The sequence below is a fragment of the Vipera berus genome (assembly GCF_964194415.1).
Source record: "Vipera berus genome assembly, chromosome: W".
In the NCBI taxonomy this organism is placed as follows: domain Eukaryota; kingdom Metazoa; phylum Chordata; class Lepidosauria; order Squamata; family Viperidae; genus Vipera; species Vipera berus.
The window spans coordinates 52,540,702-52,557,998 of record NC_138210.1 but is presented as its reverse complement, the minus strand read 5'-3'; the positions used below and the strand labels follow the sequence as shown (position 1 = coordinate 52,557,998).

The window sequence follows — 17,297 nt, the reverse complement described above, 5'->3', positions numbered from 1 at the left end:
CAGGCTGAGGTACCCAGGAAGGAGCAGCTTGGAGAGCAAACTGGAAAAGGAACAGGCTGGAGTGACACCAGGGCAGGTATAAGTCGATTTACAAGAAAAACGCCAGCGCTGTTGTCAAAGGAACTGCCTAGGAAGGCTGAAGAATCCCCTTCTCAGTAAAGATAGATAGATAGATAGATAGATAGATAGATAGATAGATAGATAGATAGATAGATAGATAGACAGACAGACAGACAGATAGATAGATAGATATATAGATATAAAAAGGTAAAAGGTAAAGGTTCCCCCGCACATGCGTGCTAGTCGATTCCGACTCTAGGGGCTGGTGCTCATCTCTGTTTCAAAGCCGAAGAGCCAGCGCTTGTCCGAGGACGTCTCCGTGGTCATGTGGCCGGCATGACTAGATGCCAAAGGCGCACGGAACGCTGTTACCTTCCCACTGTAGTGGTCCCTATTTTTCTACTTGCATTTTTACGTGCTTTCAAACTGCTAGGTTGGCAGAAGCTGGGACGAGTAACAGGCACTCACTCTGTTACGCAACACTCAGGATTCGACCCACCAAACTGCCGACCTTCTGATCGACAAGCTCAGTGTCCTAATCTTAAAGATGGGTTCCATGTGGCTGAATTGCAGAAATGCAGGCTGCTTCTTAGAAGGCAAGAGTACAGTTTCCTGCTTCTAAGAAGTAGCGTGTTGTTGCCGCGGTTGACGGCGGCGCCCTCGGGAGAATTCATTTCACACCCTGACGACTACTGTTCTGGCTGAACAGGTCTAGTCCGTTCCCCACCCCGATACCCAGCTAGAGGGTGGAGATCATCAGAGGCAGCAGGGGGGGATGGGCACTGCGCTGTCTGCGAGTCAGAGATGACGTACCGTTGAGGGAATGCTTTGGCACAAGGCCTCCCAGGGTAGCCTTTTGTGCCCACTTGGGTGCCAGGGAAACCAGAAGGGCAGAAGAAACACATGTCCCCTGCTCATTCCCTTTGAAAAGAACTCTGCATGATGAGGTGAAGGAGGTCCAACTCACCCTGTCTAGCATTATTGCAAATACAGAGGCACTTCACAAGCTGGGAAAAAACCCAATTTTCTGTCCCAAATCAGCTCTTCTCTTCCAGTCCTGACGTCTGCTCAGAGGGAATAGCTTGGCATCTAACCAAAGCTGCATTCCATTCAAGCGGGGAAACAGTCCAGCGCGTCAGAGTTTAAAATCTGGAAGTTTTCTTCTTAAGGTATCTTGATGGGTATCAAGAGTGATGGGACCACATTAATTCCCATCATGACTTGCAACTTGGTCATGCTGGCTAATGGTTGAGGCCCAAACCATCTGGAATATTGGCCGGTATGTTCCTGAGCTAGGCCATCTGAGAGAGACATGGCTGCTGCAAGCCACAATTCCTGGGTTACATTTGGAATTAAACAGGGAAATGAATCGTATTAAGTAAGCCCTAGTTAGAAGCACTAGGAAGCTGGACTAATGGACTACAGGTCCCTTAGTTTATGTCATGAGGAAGATGGAAGTGGTTAAAAAGTGTGAGAGACAGAAAGAAGTGAAGAGAGAGAGGGAAGCATGGAAAACAAACCACTCCATAAGGCAAACTCACATAGATAAGACCCGAATAGTAGCGGTCCTTCAAATTATGCAACACCGAGGCTTCATTGAGGCAGGTCAGTTCTGCCATGTCTTCCACCTTGGTAAATTTGGGTGGGTTCATCTTCTGGATGTCATCTTTGGCCACCAGCATCTGACGCCCATTCTCAGCAAGTTCCACCAACATCTCATCTCCCCGTTCTTCACGCAACCCAGCCGCCTCAAAGCCATGGCGTTCAGACGGGACCCACACCAGGCGTTTGGCCGTCCAATCAGCTTGTGAGGCTGGATTGCCTACATGGTTCCGGTCCACAAACAGGTATCTCTCGGCGGTGGCGTCACCCCGTTGTACAGGGGTCCGGACAGCCATGGCTGAAAAAGGAGAGGGGAAAGTCCAGGAAAAATTAGGCACTGATGGATGCTATAATCTTTAGTCTCAGTTCTAGTATCATAATGCTAAATTCTCCATGTCCCTTAAATGTGACAGCTCTCTATAGACCAGGGGTCTTCAAACTTGGTCCTTTCATGACTTGTGGACTTCAACTCCCAGAATTCCTCAACCAGTGTGCCTGGCTGAGGAATTCTGGGAGTTGAAGTCCACAAGTCATGAAAGGGCCAAGTTTGAAGACCCCTGCTATAGACTATTCCCTACCTCTTTCTTATTTAATTTAATTTAATTTAATTTATCAAATATTAAAACTGCCCATCTCCCTCACAGAGGGACTCTGGATGGTGCACCTTTTATTTTAACCTCATCATACCAGAATATCCCCAGAAAACAGTCATCTATGCTATAATATTTTTTCAACAGTTTCAGCAATTTTTATACTTTCGGTTGCTTTCCCCAAACTCAGGGACGCAAATGGACAGAAAAATTGGAGTGGTGCAAGAGAAAAGAGATGGAAGTGGAATATTTGTAGCTTTTACTTGACCTCAGAATGTAAACTTCTCCCAAACCTTTAGACTTCTTATATAAACACCCTCACGCCAACAGAATGTATTTGCAAAATAATGACTAGGAAGTAAAACCAGGGGGTTGAGAGAAGGTGGAAATGAAGACAGCAAAACAGGGGTGGGCAAGTATGGCAACTTTACAGCCTGTGGACTTCAACTGTCAGAATTCCTAAGCCAGCTGGCTCAGGAATTCTGGGAGTTGCAGTCCACTCGTTGTAAAGTTGCCATACTTGCCCCCCTTGCAATAAAAAGTGCATGGAGTCAAGAGCTATCTAGTTCCAGTGTACTCTGAATTGAGATATATGAAACACATTATTTTCTATTTTGTCTACCGCTACTCACCATGGCTGGGAGACAGTCTTAAATACAGGTAGTCCTTGTTTTATGACGATATGTTTAATGACCATTCAAAGTTACAAAGGCACTGAAAAAAGTGACTTATAATCATTTTTCACACTTACAACCACGGTAACATCCCCACGGTCACATGCTCAACATTCGGGCGCATGGCAATTGACATGTATTTATGACAGCTACAGCATCCCCTAGTCATGTGATCACTGTCTGTAACCTTCCCAGCAGGCTTCCAACAAGCAAAATCAATGGGGGAAGCCACATTCGCTTAACGATGCATGATTCACTTAACAACTGCAATGACTCACTTAACAACCGAGGCAAGGAAAGGTAGTAAAATGGAGCGCAACTCACTTAACAAACTGCCTTGCTCAGGAAGGGAAAGTTTTGGCTCAGTTGTGGTTTTAAGTCGAGGACTATCCGTAACAGATTTTCCTGTAGTCCCTTTTCATCATCACTTGTCCTCCCTTTTACATAAAAGCACAAGGAAAAGCTTTGTAAAGAAAATTGTCATATTTTGGAAGATATGGCGCCCGATCTTCGCTCCTTTCGCCGCGATCTGAAGACGTTTTTGTTTGCACAAGCCGGCCTGGCCTGATGGGGGATTGGTGGGGTTTTATTCTTGTATTTTTATTGTAGTATTTTTGGGGTTTTTTATAAATGTAATATATTAATTGTTTTAATGGGCAACTATTTAATCTCCTTTTAATATTTGTAACTTTGTATTTTATTCTTGCCCTGTGAACCGCCCTGAGTCCTTCGGGAGAAGGGCGGTATAGAAATATTATTAATAATAATAATAATAATAATAATAATAATAATAATAATAATAATAATAATAATAATAATAATAATAATAATAATAATAATAATAATAATAATATCCTAATTTTGTATGCCATTCTTGGCTGGGCCTGAACTTGTGAAAATAAGAAGAATGCAGATGGTGTTAGCCATTTGAGTTATGTACACAAAATATGCAAACTCCAGAAAACATTCTGCATGCGCATTCAAGCCCATGTGACAGTCATGGCTCGCTTCCTGGTTGGTGTAAACCAGGGGTGTCAAACTCAATTTCATTGAGGGCTGCATCAGCATTGCGGTTGCCCTCAGGGGGCCAGGTGGGTATGGCCAGGGTGGGCGTGGCCTACTGGGTGGGCGTGGCTAAAGTGTGTATGGCCTACTGGGTGGGCGTGGCCAGCTCTACATCGTTCGCATCGAGGGTGCCTATGGGGGCCTGGGCAGGAGTGGGACAGATCTGAGGGTCTCTGGCAGAAGGAGGGTCTCTGGGCCAGGGCCAAGGCAGAGGGGGCCGTTCCCTCACTGTTTCCAGGATGGCTTCGCGGGCCACATAAAACCACTTCGCGGGCCGGATCCGGCCCCCCGGGCCTTGTGTTTGACGTGTCTGGTGTAAACTATCATCCTTGCGTACAAAATAAACTGCAGTTTATGGCAGCAAGTGACAGAGCAAAGGCAGGAAGAAATCTTTCCCATACTTAAGGATGTTCCAAAGGCTCTTATCCCTCCTTATCCCTCTCCAACTTCTTTGTTCCTACAAGTTGGAAGAAGCTAAATCTTTTTCCAGCTTTGTTGTCTAGCCACAATTAGCCAAACTCTTCTCAGGAGACTTGACCAGGAAAATGGAAATAGAGTTAAGAAGAAACACCAGAAAAAAAAGAACGCAGGCTCCAAATGTAGCTGAAGAATTCCACTTGGCCAGGGATACCAGGAGAGACCAACAGAGGTCCCAATTCTAAGTACCTAGGAGAACTACTTTCTCCTCCCTAAAAATCCACACCGCTCTCCCCTCCTGCCAAACAGCCTGGCAAACAGTCCAGACTCTGGTTGATGAGCAAGATTTTCCAGCCCTCTCCCACCCACCCCCTTTCCAGACTCTTGCTGAGCTCCGTGGCTCAGCAGAAATTTTGCCTGCCTTATGTCGCTCAAGCCAGACATGCTTGCCCTTGCTTGGGGGCTCGTTCTGTGACCAGATCCTTGGTTTCTTACTGGGAGAAACCAGAACAATGAGGAGGTAGGTCTCTTTGATCACCTCTGCTCCATCACACCAGCCTTACAACTCAACACCTTCAACACCTATTGCAGCATGCTTAAATCTGCTGATTGCTGTCTGCCCAGGGTCCAAAGCGGGCATGTCGAGACGCAGAAAAGACACCGGGAGCATAAACACCAGACGTGTGGGAGCTCATAATAGTTACTCTGCAGGAATGGAAAAAGCGCTCGGTGTAGGCTCCAAGCCACCCAGCTCCTTAATGCCTTCTCTTACGCTGTAGAGATAATTACCGGGACTAATTAAAAAGTGGCTAAAAAGCATTAAGCTATAACTCACACGCCTTTTAAATAAAATTCACTTGTCAGAAAAAGTGCTACCAAACCCTTCCTAATTTTCCTACTCTGTAGCAAATTGAAACGCGAAGGATACAGGAGCAAAACCTCCAGGAGTCTGTCCTAAAAAGCTGCAGAAAAAATTAAGGAAATTATTTCCTAGGCAGGTTCTGAGCTTGGTCAGTGCCTTAAAAGCAGAAATCTTTTTGTATACAGTAGAGCCTTGAGAAGGCTTTGGCTGCACAGCATCCCTCAGCCATGGTTACCATCCCTACAGATAGTCCTCGACTTACGACCGCAATTGAACCCCGAATTTCCCTTGCCTGAGCAAGGCAGTTGTTAAATGTCTACAACGTTGGGGTTTTTTTTTCCTAAAGTTTTTAAGAATTGCTGCTTCTAAGCGAGACAGTTGTTAAGTGGGATTTTTCCCATTTTACGACCTTTCTTGCCACTTGTTCAGTGAATCCGGCTTCCCCATTGACTCTGATTATCAGAAGGTCACAAAAGGGGATCGCAGGTCATAAAGGTGAGTCAGGTGCCAAGTGGTTGAATTTTAATCACATGACCACAGGAATGCTGCAACAGTTTTCAAGTGCGAAAAGCTGTCAAAAATCACATTGTAACTTCGAACGGTTACTAAACAAACTGTCGCAAGTTTGAGGACTACCTGTATTTCCCCAAATGCCCCAACATTATATTACAGAAAATTAAAGTTGTCATTCCCAACCCTCCAGTGCGGGTCATTTTAAAGAGGAACTTGGCAGGAGGAGGAAGAGGAGGAGGAGGCTGTGATATAAGAGGAAAGTCTTCAAACAACACATCAGTGCCTTCTCCTCAAATCTGGCCCAGGTCCCATCCTTTGAATTCCACAATAGAAGATAACAGGGACTTCAAAAAACAAAACAAAAAAAATAACAGATACTCTTTGATCTGCCTCCCTTCTGATCTCCCAATACTTGTTTTTTACAGAAGAGGCTGCAAGTAACAGGAAAGGCGGGTGTGCATGTCTGCATGGGTTTGTGGGCACGAGTGGACTGGACAAATTAAAAGAGTCCCAGGATAGAAAAGGAGGAAGAGAATTGGTAAAGGGCTAAATGGGTTGGAGTTATGGAAAATGGCTCCAGTTATTCCCAGAAGACCAAAGGGCGGTAAGTGACACCCTTTGGCTTCCAACCAAGACAGGTGCAACGTTGAACGTTCCTGTACCTGGCAACCACCTGCTGAGGCTGCCACACCCCTGCCCAGAACCCAGTAACTCCTACTTGCTTTCAGGTTAACACTGGGCTCTTAAGTGGAGAAACCATACCTGCCGGTTTACACAGCGGTTAATTCTCTATTACCCACAAACGGCCTTCCACAGCTCTGCCAGGAAGCTCAGAAATCACTGCAACTTATTCCCCAACCAGTGTATCTCCTACTCCACAGAAAGGCTCACTTGTATTTACCTGGGATTAATTGCTTTCCATGTTCCCAAATGCTTACCAAAAAGTCAAATATTGGTGTCCCAAAGAGGCAACTGGACTTTCTTGTTATTCTTTGAAGAGGTCTCGCTTCTCATCCCAACAAGCTTCTTCAGCTCTGACAGGATGGTGGGGCTGAATTCTTCAGTCAGAGCTGAAGAAGCTTCTTGGATGAGAAGCGAGACCTCTTCAAAGAATAACAAGAAAGTCCAGTTGCCTCTTGAAAAAGCACCTTTGGGACAACCATGTCCTAGATGACTGACAATCTCCATAGTCAAATATTGGCGGTCATTCACTTTCTAAACCTACTAGAATTTTGACCCACACATGGCATTCTGTAATGTTCCTGTTCCTACATCTTTTAGAACTTCTTTTTATACACATTTTCCCCTTAGACAGCTCACTTTTTATACATAACCAGCTTTCTCCAGGCTGGTACCTTGTGAAAGTCAGTAATGGATAGCAGAGATTTAAAGGTTGAACTAGAAGCAGGGAGACCTGGGTTCAAGTCTCCCCTCGGCCACCCAGGTTCACTGAGTGGTTTTGGGCAGGTCCATATCTCTCTCAGCCCAAACCACCTCACAGGGTTGTGGTTATAGGGTAGAAACAATGGAGGGTGTGCTGTGAATGTAACAACCAAGTTATGCAAGTACGGTAGGGGAAATTTAATCCCAACATTTATGGGAGGCTGCTACAATTCCACTATCTCCCCCGGCCTTCTGTTATTCCAGCAGAATTCCAACTTTTCCTTTGAAAATCCCAAAGTTTTGGATTACCGCATTTGAGAAACTTGTTTACCAAAAAGTGTGCAAAAATGATGGGTAGGAATTCATTGTCTTTTAACACCACAATTACCAGCTCATGAGGTAAGCCACCCCTGCATTTGGGGCCCAGCCTTTGTGCTTGGAGCAGTCCTGAATCCGAGGCTGCCAAGCCAAATCTCTTTCTAAACAAACTCAGTCCTGAGACGAGCCTCCTCTGTGCACTCATTCACACGCCAACTTCCTTCTCCCAGCTCCCAGCACATTCAATGCTGCCTCCCACTAGGTCACATTCCCACCCAACCTCTGGGGATTGGACAAAACGTAGCCAAACAAGTCAGAGGCGAGACAGGCGCCAAGCTACTCAGAATCCTGCCCAACAGTGCCCAACTGAGTGGCATTAACAAGCCTGGCACTAACAAACCAACGGTGCCCTCCTTGGCTCATTAATCTGATGGGCATTCCCAGGGTGAGGCCATTAAGTGGTGGCAAATAATTGCCTCAACCCTCTTGGGGAATTAATGGAAGAGTCCTTTGCTTGACAATGCCCCTCCCGTAGAAATCATATTTCCTTTAAAAAAAAAGAAGGAAAGAAGATCCCACCAGGGAACAGGGAGAGAAATGGAAGGAAGTTTGGGACTTCAGGAGATACTCCTCCAGTGTGGCTTTCTAGGTGCTGCAAAACTACATTTCCCAGCATTCCACACCATTGCTTATGCTAGGAACTGTGGTTCGTCAGCCTCTGGACCGTTGTGTGTTATATGTAATTCTCACTTCAACTAAAAACTGAGATTGCAACAGAGAGATTTCTCGCGAAAGAAGCAGGCCCCATACTTAACAACCATCACTGAGCCCAAAATTTCCATTGCTAAGACAGTTGTTAAGTGAGTTTTGCCCCATTTTATGACCTTTCTTGCCACAGTTGTCAAGAGAATCACTGCAGTGGTTAAGACAGGAACACAGTTGTTAAGCGAATCTGGTTTCCCCGTTGAGTTTGCTTGTCAGAAGGTCGCAAAAGGTGAACACGTGACCCCAGGATACTGCAACCGTTGTAAATATGAGTCAGTGGTCAAGCATCTGAATTTTATCACGTGACCATGGGGCTGCTGCAACGGTTATAAGTGTGAGAAAGGGTCATGTCACTTTTTCCAGTGCTGTTGTAACTTCACTAAATGAAAGGTAGTAAGTCAGTAAGGAAAAGGGGGTCCAATTCAGTGCATAGCTTGATATAAAGCTGATATAATCTGAATCCTTTTAAATATATCCTAATGCTCTTTGAATGTTTTGATACTACAGCTCCTATAATCCCTTGCCATTGGCCATGTTGGCTGAGGCTGATAGGAAGTGAGGTCCAAACTGTTGGATGGCCTATGGCTCATAACAATCTCTGGATTTGAACCCATGCAAATGAAACTGTGCGCAAATGTGTGGATCAACATATTTTCTTGTAAATGGACCCTCATTATCTTTGTCCATCAGTCCTGCAAAGCCTGATCAATGCATCACCTATGGGGCATTTCCTACTCTCTAGCCTGCCTCCTGCAAGCTGCTTGTCAATTCCCCCACTCCGGTCAATGGTGCTCTAAGACTGGCAGTGCCCGCGATGGAATCGCAAAAATGCCCTTGAAAAACCCACAACCCAGCTGGCATTGGCAAACACGGCAACCTGATCAGCAAGGATAACTTCAAGCCCTCGCCTTCCAGGCACCAAATGGACAAAATGAAAAATGTAGCTGGGCGATTTTGGACGAAGGAAAAGGAAATGAGGCGGGGGGGGGGGAGGAGGATATAATAAATCTTTGGGACATTTGCATTATACTGAAAAATACAGAGCTTTTAGGCCTAGGGAGCTGATCTAGCCTGCATCTTCCAAAAGGAAGCCACAAGGTATGGCACCATGCCCAGGGGTAATTGGTTCCAAATGCGTCTCCTTCTGGGGTGTGGTGTGGGTAAAAAGGCAAAAAGCACAGATTTGGGCAGAGGTGCCAGTTGAAATATCACATCTTCAAAGCTGCTTGAAGATGAGGAGTCAGAAGGGAGTGGTGCCCAGTATTTAAAGAGGGAGAGAGGTTGGGTGCCAGGACTGCCGAGTTCTCTTGGGCCTGGAGAAGATGGTGTCAGATCAGGATGGACTTGAGTGGGTTAAGAACAGGAACAGGCATCTTGGGGACTGAAGCCTTGCTATAATTGTTAGTTCAGATAACCACAGGAGTCTTTTTTTCCTTGAGATGACTGGAATATTTTTTTGACTGAGGCTGCCTCTCCTATTGCCTTAACCTCTAGAAGGCCGGTGGCCTGAATTGCACACTGGATTTGCTTGATTAGAGCTATCTGGGTTAAGAATGATTCTCCTCTGTTTTTCACCTGTCCAAACTTCTTTTTCCAACAATCGCCCCCTCGACCCCAATGAGAGGATGCAACAAATCCCAGAACATCTCATGCCCAACACAGACCATTCCCAAATGAAGCAGCTTTACTCACTTAGCAGGAGCTCAAAGACTTCCACAGTTATCTTACTGCCATCAACCCAAGAGGTATCCCATATGACTCCATCCGTCTCCATTGACCAAGGACTGTATATGTTACTTGCTTAACCTTTGGTGAGCAAGGCGGACTAAGTTTGCCATTAAGAAAAATAAGTGATCTTCCCCTTCGATAAGGCGACGTGTCACACGCCATCAATGACACTGAGAAATGTTAGGGACCACTCTTCCCCTCCCTCCCGTTTACCCATGGCAAAAAGCAACCGGCACAGGCAAGCAAGAACCCATGGCATTCAATCTCCCCACCACATTTGAGTGACACATACAACTGCAGTTGCCAGGTGCAAATAACCAGGCGCACTCGTTGAGTTCAAAGCATAAAAGAGTTTATTATTGCTGCCTACACACAAGAATCCGGTCAACTAACAGTCAAAACTAAATTGGCACTAGATAAGGGTCAACAGAATTCACAGGATCTTGGATCTCTTGTGGCTGCAAAATGACTCCAAACAGATGACACATTTAACTCTGCCTTCCAGCTCAGCCTGCTCATCTCCTACCGTATTATCACTCTTGACTTGTTCCCCATTTGGACTATAACCGAACACACAAACACACACACCTTTTAAGGCTAAAGAAAGAGAGCTATTGTCATTATGGCAGTTATCACTCTCCCAGGTCCAAAGGTAGCACTGATGGCAAAACATAATTGCATTTGATGCAGGATAGATGCCTGGGAAAGAGATAGGGACCCTAAGCCTTCCTCGGGTTTTGCTCCAGCACATCAAATAATGACACTGCACATGCCACAATCCTGATTTTCTTGAACCTTCTAGCCTATTCTTGTTTTCTTTATCTTTTAGATGAAGACAAAAAAAAGAGATGAAAGACAAATACAGTAAGCACAGCTCTGCATTTTCATAATGCAGTACAATTATTTCACTTTCAAATTATTCGTTGGCAGACAATGGGTGCCTAAGAATAACTAAGTTATTCCACGGTTCTGTTCCTATAGTACAGCGCTATGTCAGGGGCCACCGTAAAAAGTACCAACTCTCCATTCAATAATTCAACGGCAAACTCACATTCCCATTTCAAAAATGCACATTTAGTCAGTCTCCGAGGGATTATCTTTCCCAGGTGTGACCATTTTAACACACTCAGATCCAATTAAGGGAGTGAGATTCAATTGTGTACTCAAGTGAAGCCGATGGTTCTGCTACAAATAGTCAATGAACACTTTTAGAAACCTTCTGAATGCATGTCAGGGCTATAAAATGGGACTAATTTGATCCTCCATGCCAGCCCACAACCAGACAGGCCTCACAATATATTGTCTCTAGAGACCGCACATATTCAATTTCCTTAAAGTGACATCTCCATCATATATGTCCGTACAAATACCCCTTCCTTCCTTCCTTCCTTCTTTCCTTCCTCCCTCCCTCCCTCCCTGAAATCTGAAGTCAGAAAAGCTGCCCTACTCGTGGGAAGGTTGATGTTATCTATAGCAGTGCTTTTTACCATCCCTGTGCTTGCTGAGGATGATGGGAACCATACTTCAGCACACCTGGGGGAAGCACTCATTGAAGAAGACCAAGAGGATTATAGCAAAGGTTGTTCCTTACAGATGGGGCTTTAGGACTTCTTAAAAAAGCAAGCAAAGAGGGGTAAATGATTAAGAGGGTAAGCTTTGAACTTGAGATTGTGCAATACACAATGTAATACGCAATGAATGCATTAAGGCAGGGGGGTTTCAAACTTATTCAGACTGTGGAAAGTTTGTTTGTTTGTTTTTTTTAAAAAACATGTTTCTTGAGAACGCCCATTTGAGAGATAAAATTCTAATTATTAAAAACCGGCTACCTTTCACTGATTCCGCCCCCCCTCCCCCTCCCCAGAATCTCGTGGAACTTCAGAGTGTTTTAGGATTCCATATACAATGTTTGGGAAAAACCCAAGGGGACAAACAGAAGGAACTTTTGGAAAGTAAGTGGCCGGGCGCCAGGCCTTGCGAATACTCAAAGGCTCTCTGAGCTGACAGTCACTATCTTTATAGCTATCACAGTCCCAGGCTGAAATAACAAACCCACACTCAAATGTGTGTCACTGGCTACGATGACGTGTGTGAGTGTGTGTGTGTGTAGTTTATGTCTGAGAGTATACAACTTCTGAGCCTGGCCACATGGCTCCTACGCTTCCCCCACCCCCCAGGGGTTACCAGAAGCCTGCTAATTGTTTTCCCAGGCAGTTCATACAGTGCCTCAACGGCTCTAATGCTTTCTGTCAAGATCCCTGTCCCATCCAGGAGGGGGGGGGCGGGCGAGGGGGGGGCAGAGAGCAGGTTGCTTTCATGGCACTGGCATGCTGGTTGCTGCTATAAATATCAATTGCTTACAACGTAACCGTTTGGTGCTCAAGTCCAGCATAAACAAGGCCTAAGGAAAAACCCTTGAGAAACGAAGAAAATCAACCAGCTCTCTTCTCAAGTGCCACGTTCAACCGGATTCTTTAGAACCCACTTCAGAAAAAAGAAAAGAACAAAAAAAATCACTCTTCTAGCCCATTACCTAACCCACAGAGGGGGAAAAAAACCCCTAAATCAGCACATTTCTTCTTAAAAGTGGCTGATTCTTTCACCTTTCCCATAAAGAATTTGCCAGCATCTCCAGCCACAGAAACATTAAAGTGCATACATTCCCAATCAAAAATAGAATATTCAGTTCTTCAAATATGTGGAACGAAACAGCCAGCAAATGTCTCAAATAGCACTTAAATCTGATTTGAATAGCAAACATAAAGGCAAATGAAGCTTTAGATAAAAAAATACCCTACAAAATTGATGTTAATAAATTTCTACTTTACCATTTCTATCATTAAAAAATATATAGTGTTAGAGAGGGTGCTTAATGATCACAAACTTCAAAATTCCAAGCACTGTCAAATTTAATCATTTGCATAGTCTCTCATCCCTTTTCCTTTTGAGACTCAGCACAGAGTTCAAGAGTTTCCACTCTTTTGTTCTTCCATTTACAGAAATTATCTCTAGTTCATAACAGAATTCTATGCCACATAAAATATTTCTCCTTAAGGGCCAGTGTTATTTTCTTTGTAACAGACTAACATTGCTACCCACCTCTGGAATTCACCATTCTGTTGACATAGCAAGTTCCAAATGCTAAACATTCCAGGATCTGGTTTGTTCATTTTGGTGGACAGTCAAATAAAATACCTAATTGGCTTAATTAAATTCAGACTTTTCCCCAGCTGCTTTAAATTTGAGGTTAGACACATGTAGGAAACCTCAAAACCTCAATTTAAGAATGTTCCCCTTTCTCATTCTGGAAAAATACAACTACATTCCTGGAATAGCTAATATTATTTTGAGAACAACACAGAGAAATCACAACTGCTTTGCTGTAAATCCAAAGAATGTGTGCAGCACCCATCACACTTTGCTGCCATGGGATGACTCGTCCATGGGTAGTCTCCTTGTTACATGCCTGAACATGGCAGATATATTACATGTAGACAGTGCACGCAATGTCATGAGATTGGAGGGAGGGATGTTGAAAAGAATAGCAGAATAAATAAAGTCTTTGAAACCCAGAAGCCTATCTTAAGTTACTTGGGTGTCCACAGCTAGGCCAAGCCTCTTCTTGTTAGTTAAGTCCTGCAGTATGGATAATATAACAGAAGCTGTAATACATTCTCCTTTGTCATTTCCAAATATCTCCAGATGAAGTCTCCTTCCGTGAAGTCAAATTCACTTTATGCCAACATCTCTTCTCATTAAGCTTCATAATTAGACACAATGACCCACTCAGAAAGCAAAAAAAAAAACTTTATAAAGAAAGGCATGGCCTCATAAAGGTATGTTCTCTCTGGCAAGCACAATAATTTCCACCCCTTCAAAGCAGTGGCATTTTTATACTACTAGTCACTAGCTGAATGAAGAGAAAGAAATGTCTATCCACAAGAAGCAAAGCCCAGAAGGAAATTTAAGCAGGGATGGAGGAAGGAGAGAGCTGGCTCAGAAAGGACTCTGCAGAAATTTGGCAGCCAGGAAGGGCATAAGGAAGTCTTCCTCAACCATGTATCCTCCTCGCCCAGATGCTTTTCCATAATCTACAGCTAACATGGAAGATGCAGTCTGAAACGTCTGGAGGATACCAGGCTGGGAGAGTTAAGGATGATGAGATGCACACATTTAAAGAATATCTGGTTGGGGGAAACTGACAGATGAATAGTGAAATGGATATAATCAGGTAGCAGAGCCATGAACAGCTACAGAGGGAAGGGAATTAAAGGCACAGATTGGTGAACAAAAGCTAGCCATTTACGAACTACTAGACAAATGAGGGCAAGGAAAAGCAGGGGCCCAGTTTCACCATCACGGGCCACAGAAGCGCGACTGGATACAAGCTGACTGGTCTTTTCTCAACTCAGCCCACTTTCAAGGTAAGGTGGATGGGTAAAAATCATCAGCAATTTGGATTTATTTTTTTTTAATTAGGGGAAGCAATAAAAAAATCATCTGTGCTGATTGCACTACCCGGTGCAAGCCAAATGCCATCTTTTCTGCCCTCTGAGGGATTTAATTAAGCTCACCCCAATTAACTGAGAAGGACACACCTCTGCACAATCCATCAGCAATTTAGTCTTTCATACAGTCAAGGCAGATTTTGCGGACCCAGAGGCTCCCCCCTCCCGCCGTTTCTCCAGACTCGCCAGATTCAAGGGGGGGGGGGAAACCCCAAAGGAAGACAGCCGTACAGAAAATTTAAATTAGAAAAAAACAGAAAAGGAGGGGAAAATAACGAATGAGCTTTACGGTACCTTAGCAGATCACCGAGCGCTACCCGCACGCCTCCAAGGCCCAGCCGCAACTGAGCTGCCAATGGCTAGGGGGAGGGGTCCGGCTGATGTAACCCCGCCCACCCCGCCCAATGGGAGAGGAGAGAGGCTTGAAAGGGCAGACCCGCACACCCCTTTGGCGCGCGGGAGGGTGGGGGGGATTGACTGACAGACGAGTTCGCCAACCACAGGAAGCAGAGTAGAGGGGGGGGCCCTTTGAGAAGATGAATGGGCTTCTTTATGTGGGAACAGTTGGGGGAGAGGACGGGAGGGGGAAGGGGGAAGGATGAATGAGGTCTATTGTCTACTGGAGGGGGAATTAAGATGACGTCAGAGGCTAGACCCTCAGGGGAAGAGGAGGAAAAAAAAGAAGCAAACCAGGAGTCTCTCCTCTCCAGTACAAGCTCTCCATCAGGACCCTCCCCCCCTCCTTCTATCGCAGGATCAGATTTCCAAACTTCATACTTTGGAGGCGGGACCGGGGGGGGGAACCAGCTGCGCAAGAATGACATCACCCAAGGCTACCTGGAAGCGCCTTTCAGATTGCAGGAGTCTGCTTGTTGCATCTCTGAATGAGTGCTGCTGGTGCTTCTCTTTCCCTTGCTGATTGGCTTCTCTTACCAGACGGGCTGTCATTCCACGTCATGATTCTTTTGACTTTTTTTTTGTTTTTTTTTAGTCTGTTTCTCAGGCTCAAACGAGTAGAAAATCTTGAGTACAGGCGAGGCTCCCTGTTATAGCATCTAGGTTGGGTTCATGCAAACAACCTCTTTGGGCTAATATGAGGTTGGATATGTGTGCTCCAGTGTGTTGTGGGAAACGTAGCCGTTGTTTTAAGAGTATTGTGTGAATCAAACTTATTGATTCTGCAAAGGTATTATTATTATTATTTTTCTTATTGTCCTAAGTTTAAAGTTTAAATGAGGACCCAGATTGTTTGGGGCAATAAGCTGACTTTGTAATAATGCCGCTTGGGGGGGGGCGAAAGCCCTAATAAGCAGGCATATACATAGAATGAAGGCTATTGCTAAGCACATTGATTTGTGCTTAGAGTGTAAGCCACCCTGAGTCTTCGGAGAAGGGCGGGATATAAATGGGATTAAAATAAATAAAATAAAATAATAAAGTATAGCAATTGGGAGTGAATGCAGTCTCACAGTCTATCATAGTTCCCAGGACTCCTGATCAGGAATCATGTGCCAGTTTGACAATTTGCTGATAAAAAAAAGCCTGGGGCACTCTAAAAGTCCAGAAATATGGCACACAAACAAACCAGATGGAGTTCTGATTGGACTCCCCAGGCCACCATCTTGACTTTTTTGACCACACTCTTCAAAAATCCTTGTACTGAATATGCGGTTACTATTGAGAACCCCTCCAGTTACACTGTGCATGCCAAACGGGCTGGAAATAGATTTCTGAATATAATTCAGGTCCTGGTTTCAAGCGATTAGTCTTAAATTTCTTGGATTCAGGCTACCTACGGGATCATCTCTATCATCTGCCTATCCAGTTCATTCAGCTCAAGAAGACTTGATGTGGGGTTTCCTTCTGGAAAAGTTAAGAGTCTAGACCTCCAAGCAGGCTTCTTTTAAGAGTGATACATCTCTCTGGAACATGCTACTCTCCAAAATTCAGATGGCCTATTTTTTTCCTTCTAACATAATAATAATAAAGTTGGGAGGGACCTTGGAGGTCATCTAGTCCAACCCCCTGCACAGGCAGGAAACCCTATACCATTTCAGACAAATGACTGTCCAGTCTCTTCTTAAAAACTTCCAGTGTTGGAGCATTTACCACTTCTGGAGGCAGGTTGTTCCACTGGTTAGTTGTTTTAACTGTCAGGAAGTTTCTCCTTAGTTCTAGGTTGCTTCTCTCCTTGACTAGTTTCCATCCATTGCTTCTTGTCCTGCTTTCAGGTGCTTTGGAGAATAGCTTGGCTCCCTCTTCTTTGTGGCAGCCCCTGAGATATTGGAACACTGCTATCATGTCACCCCTCACCCTTCTCTTCATTAAACTACACATACCCAATTCCAGCAACCGTTCCCTATATGTTTTAGCCTCCAGTCCCCCAATCATCCTTGTTGCTCTTCTCTGTACTCTTTCTAGAGTCTCGACATCTTTTTTACATTGTGATGACCAAAACTGGATGCAGTATTCCAGGTGTGGCCTTACCAAGGCATTGTAAAGTGGTATTAGTACTTCACGTGATCTTGATTCTATCCCTCTGTTAATGCAGCCTAGCACTGTGTTGGCTTTTTTGGCGGCTGCAGCACACTGCTGGCTCATATTTAAGTGGTTGTCCACTAGGACTCCGCGATCCCTCTCACAGTTACTACTATCGAGCAAGGTACCTCCATACCTGTGCATTTGATTTTTCCTGCCTAAATGTAGAACCTTACTTTTTTCACAATTGAATTTCATTTTGTTAGATAGTGCCCAGTGTTCGAGTCTGTCCAGATCCTCCTGTATCTTAAGCCTATCTTCTGGCGTATTGGCT

The 17,297-nt window shown here is 44.7% G+C and overlaps 1 protein-coding gene across 1 annotated transcript in view; it reads right to left on the bottom strand.

The window, feature by feature from the left end:
- The window catches only part of LOC308676571 (myosin-10-like), a 92,787-nt gene extending 77,965 nt beyond the window's left edge, over window positions 1–14,822 (bottom strand). Inside the window, exons 1-2 of the mRNA XM_081342448.1 lie at window positions 14,780–14,822; window positions 1,602–1,960 (exon numbers count right to left, since the gene is read on the bottom strand). Of these exons, the coding sequence (XP_081198574.1) occupies window positions 1,602–1,958 (357 nt within the window). The 5' untranslated portion in view covers window positions 1,959–1,960; window positions 14,780–14,822. The remainder of the gene's footprint in view (window positions 1–1,601; window positions 1,961–14,779) is intronic.
- Window positions 14,823–17,297: the final 2,475 nt, after the last annotated feature.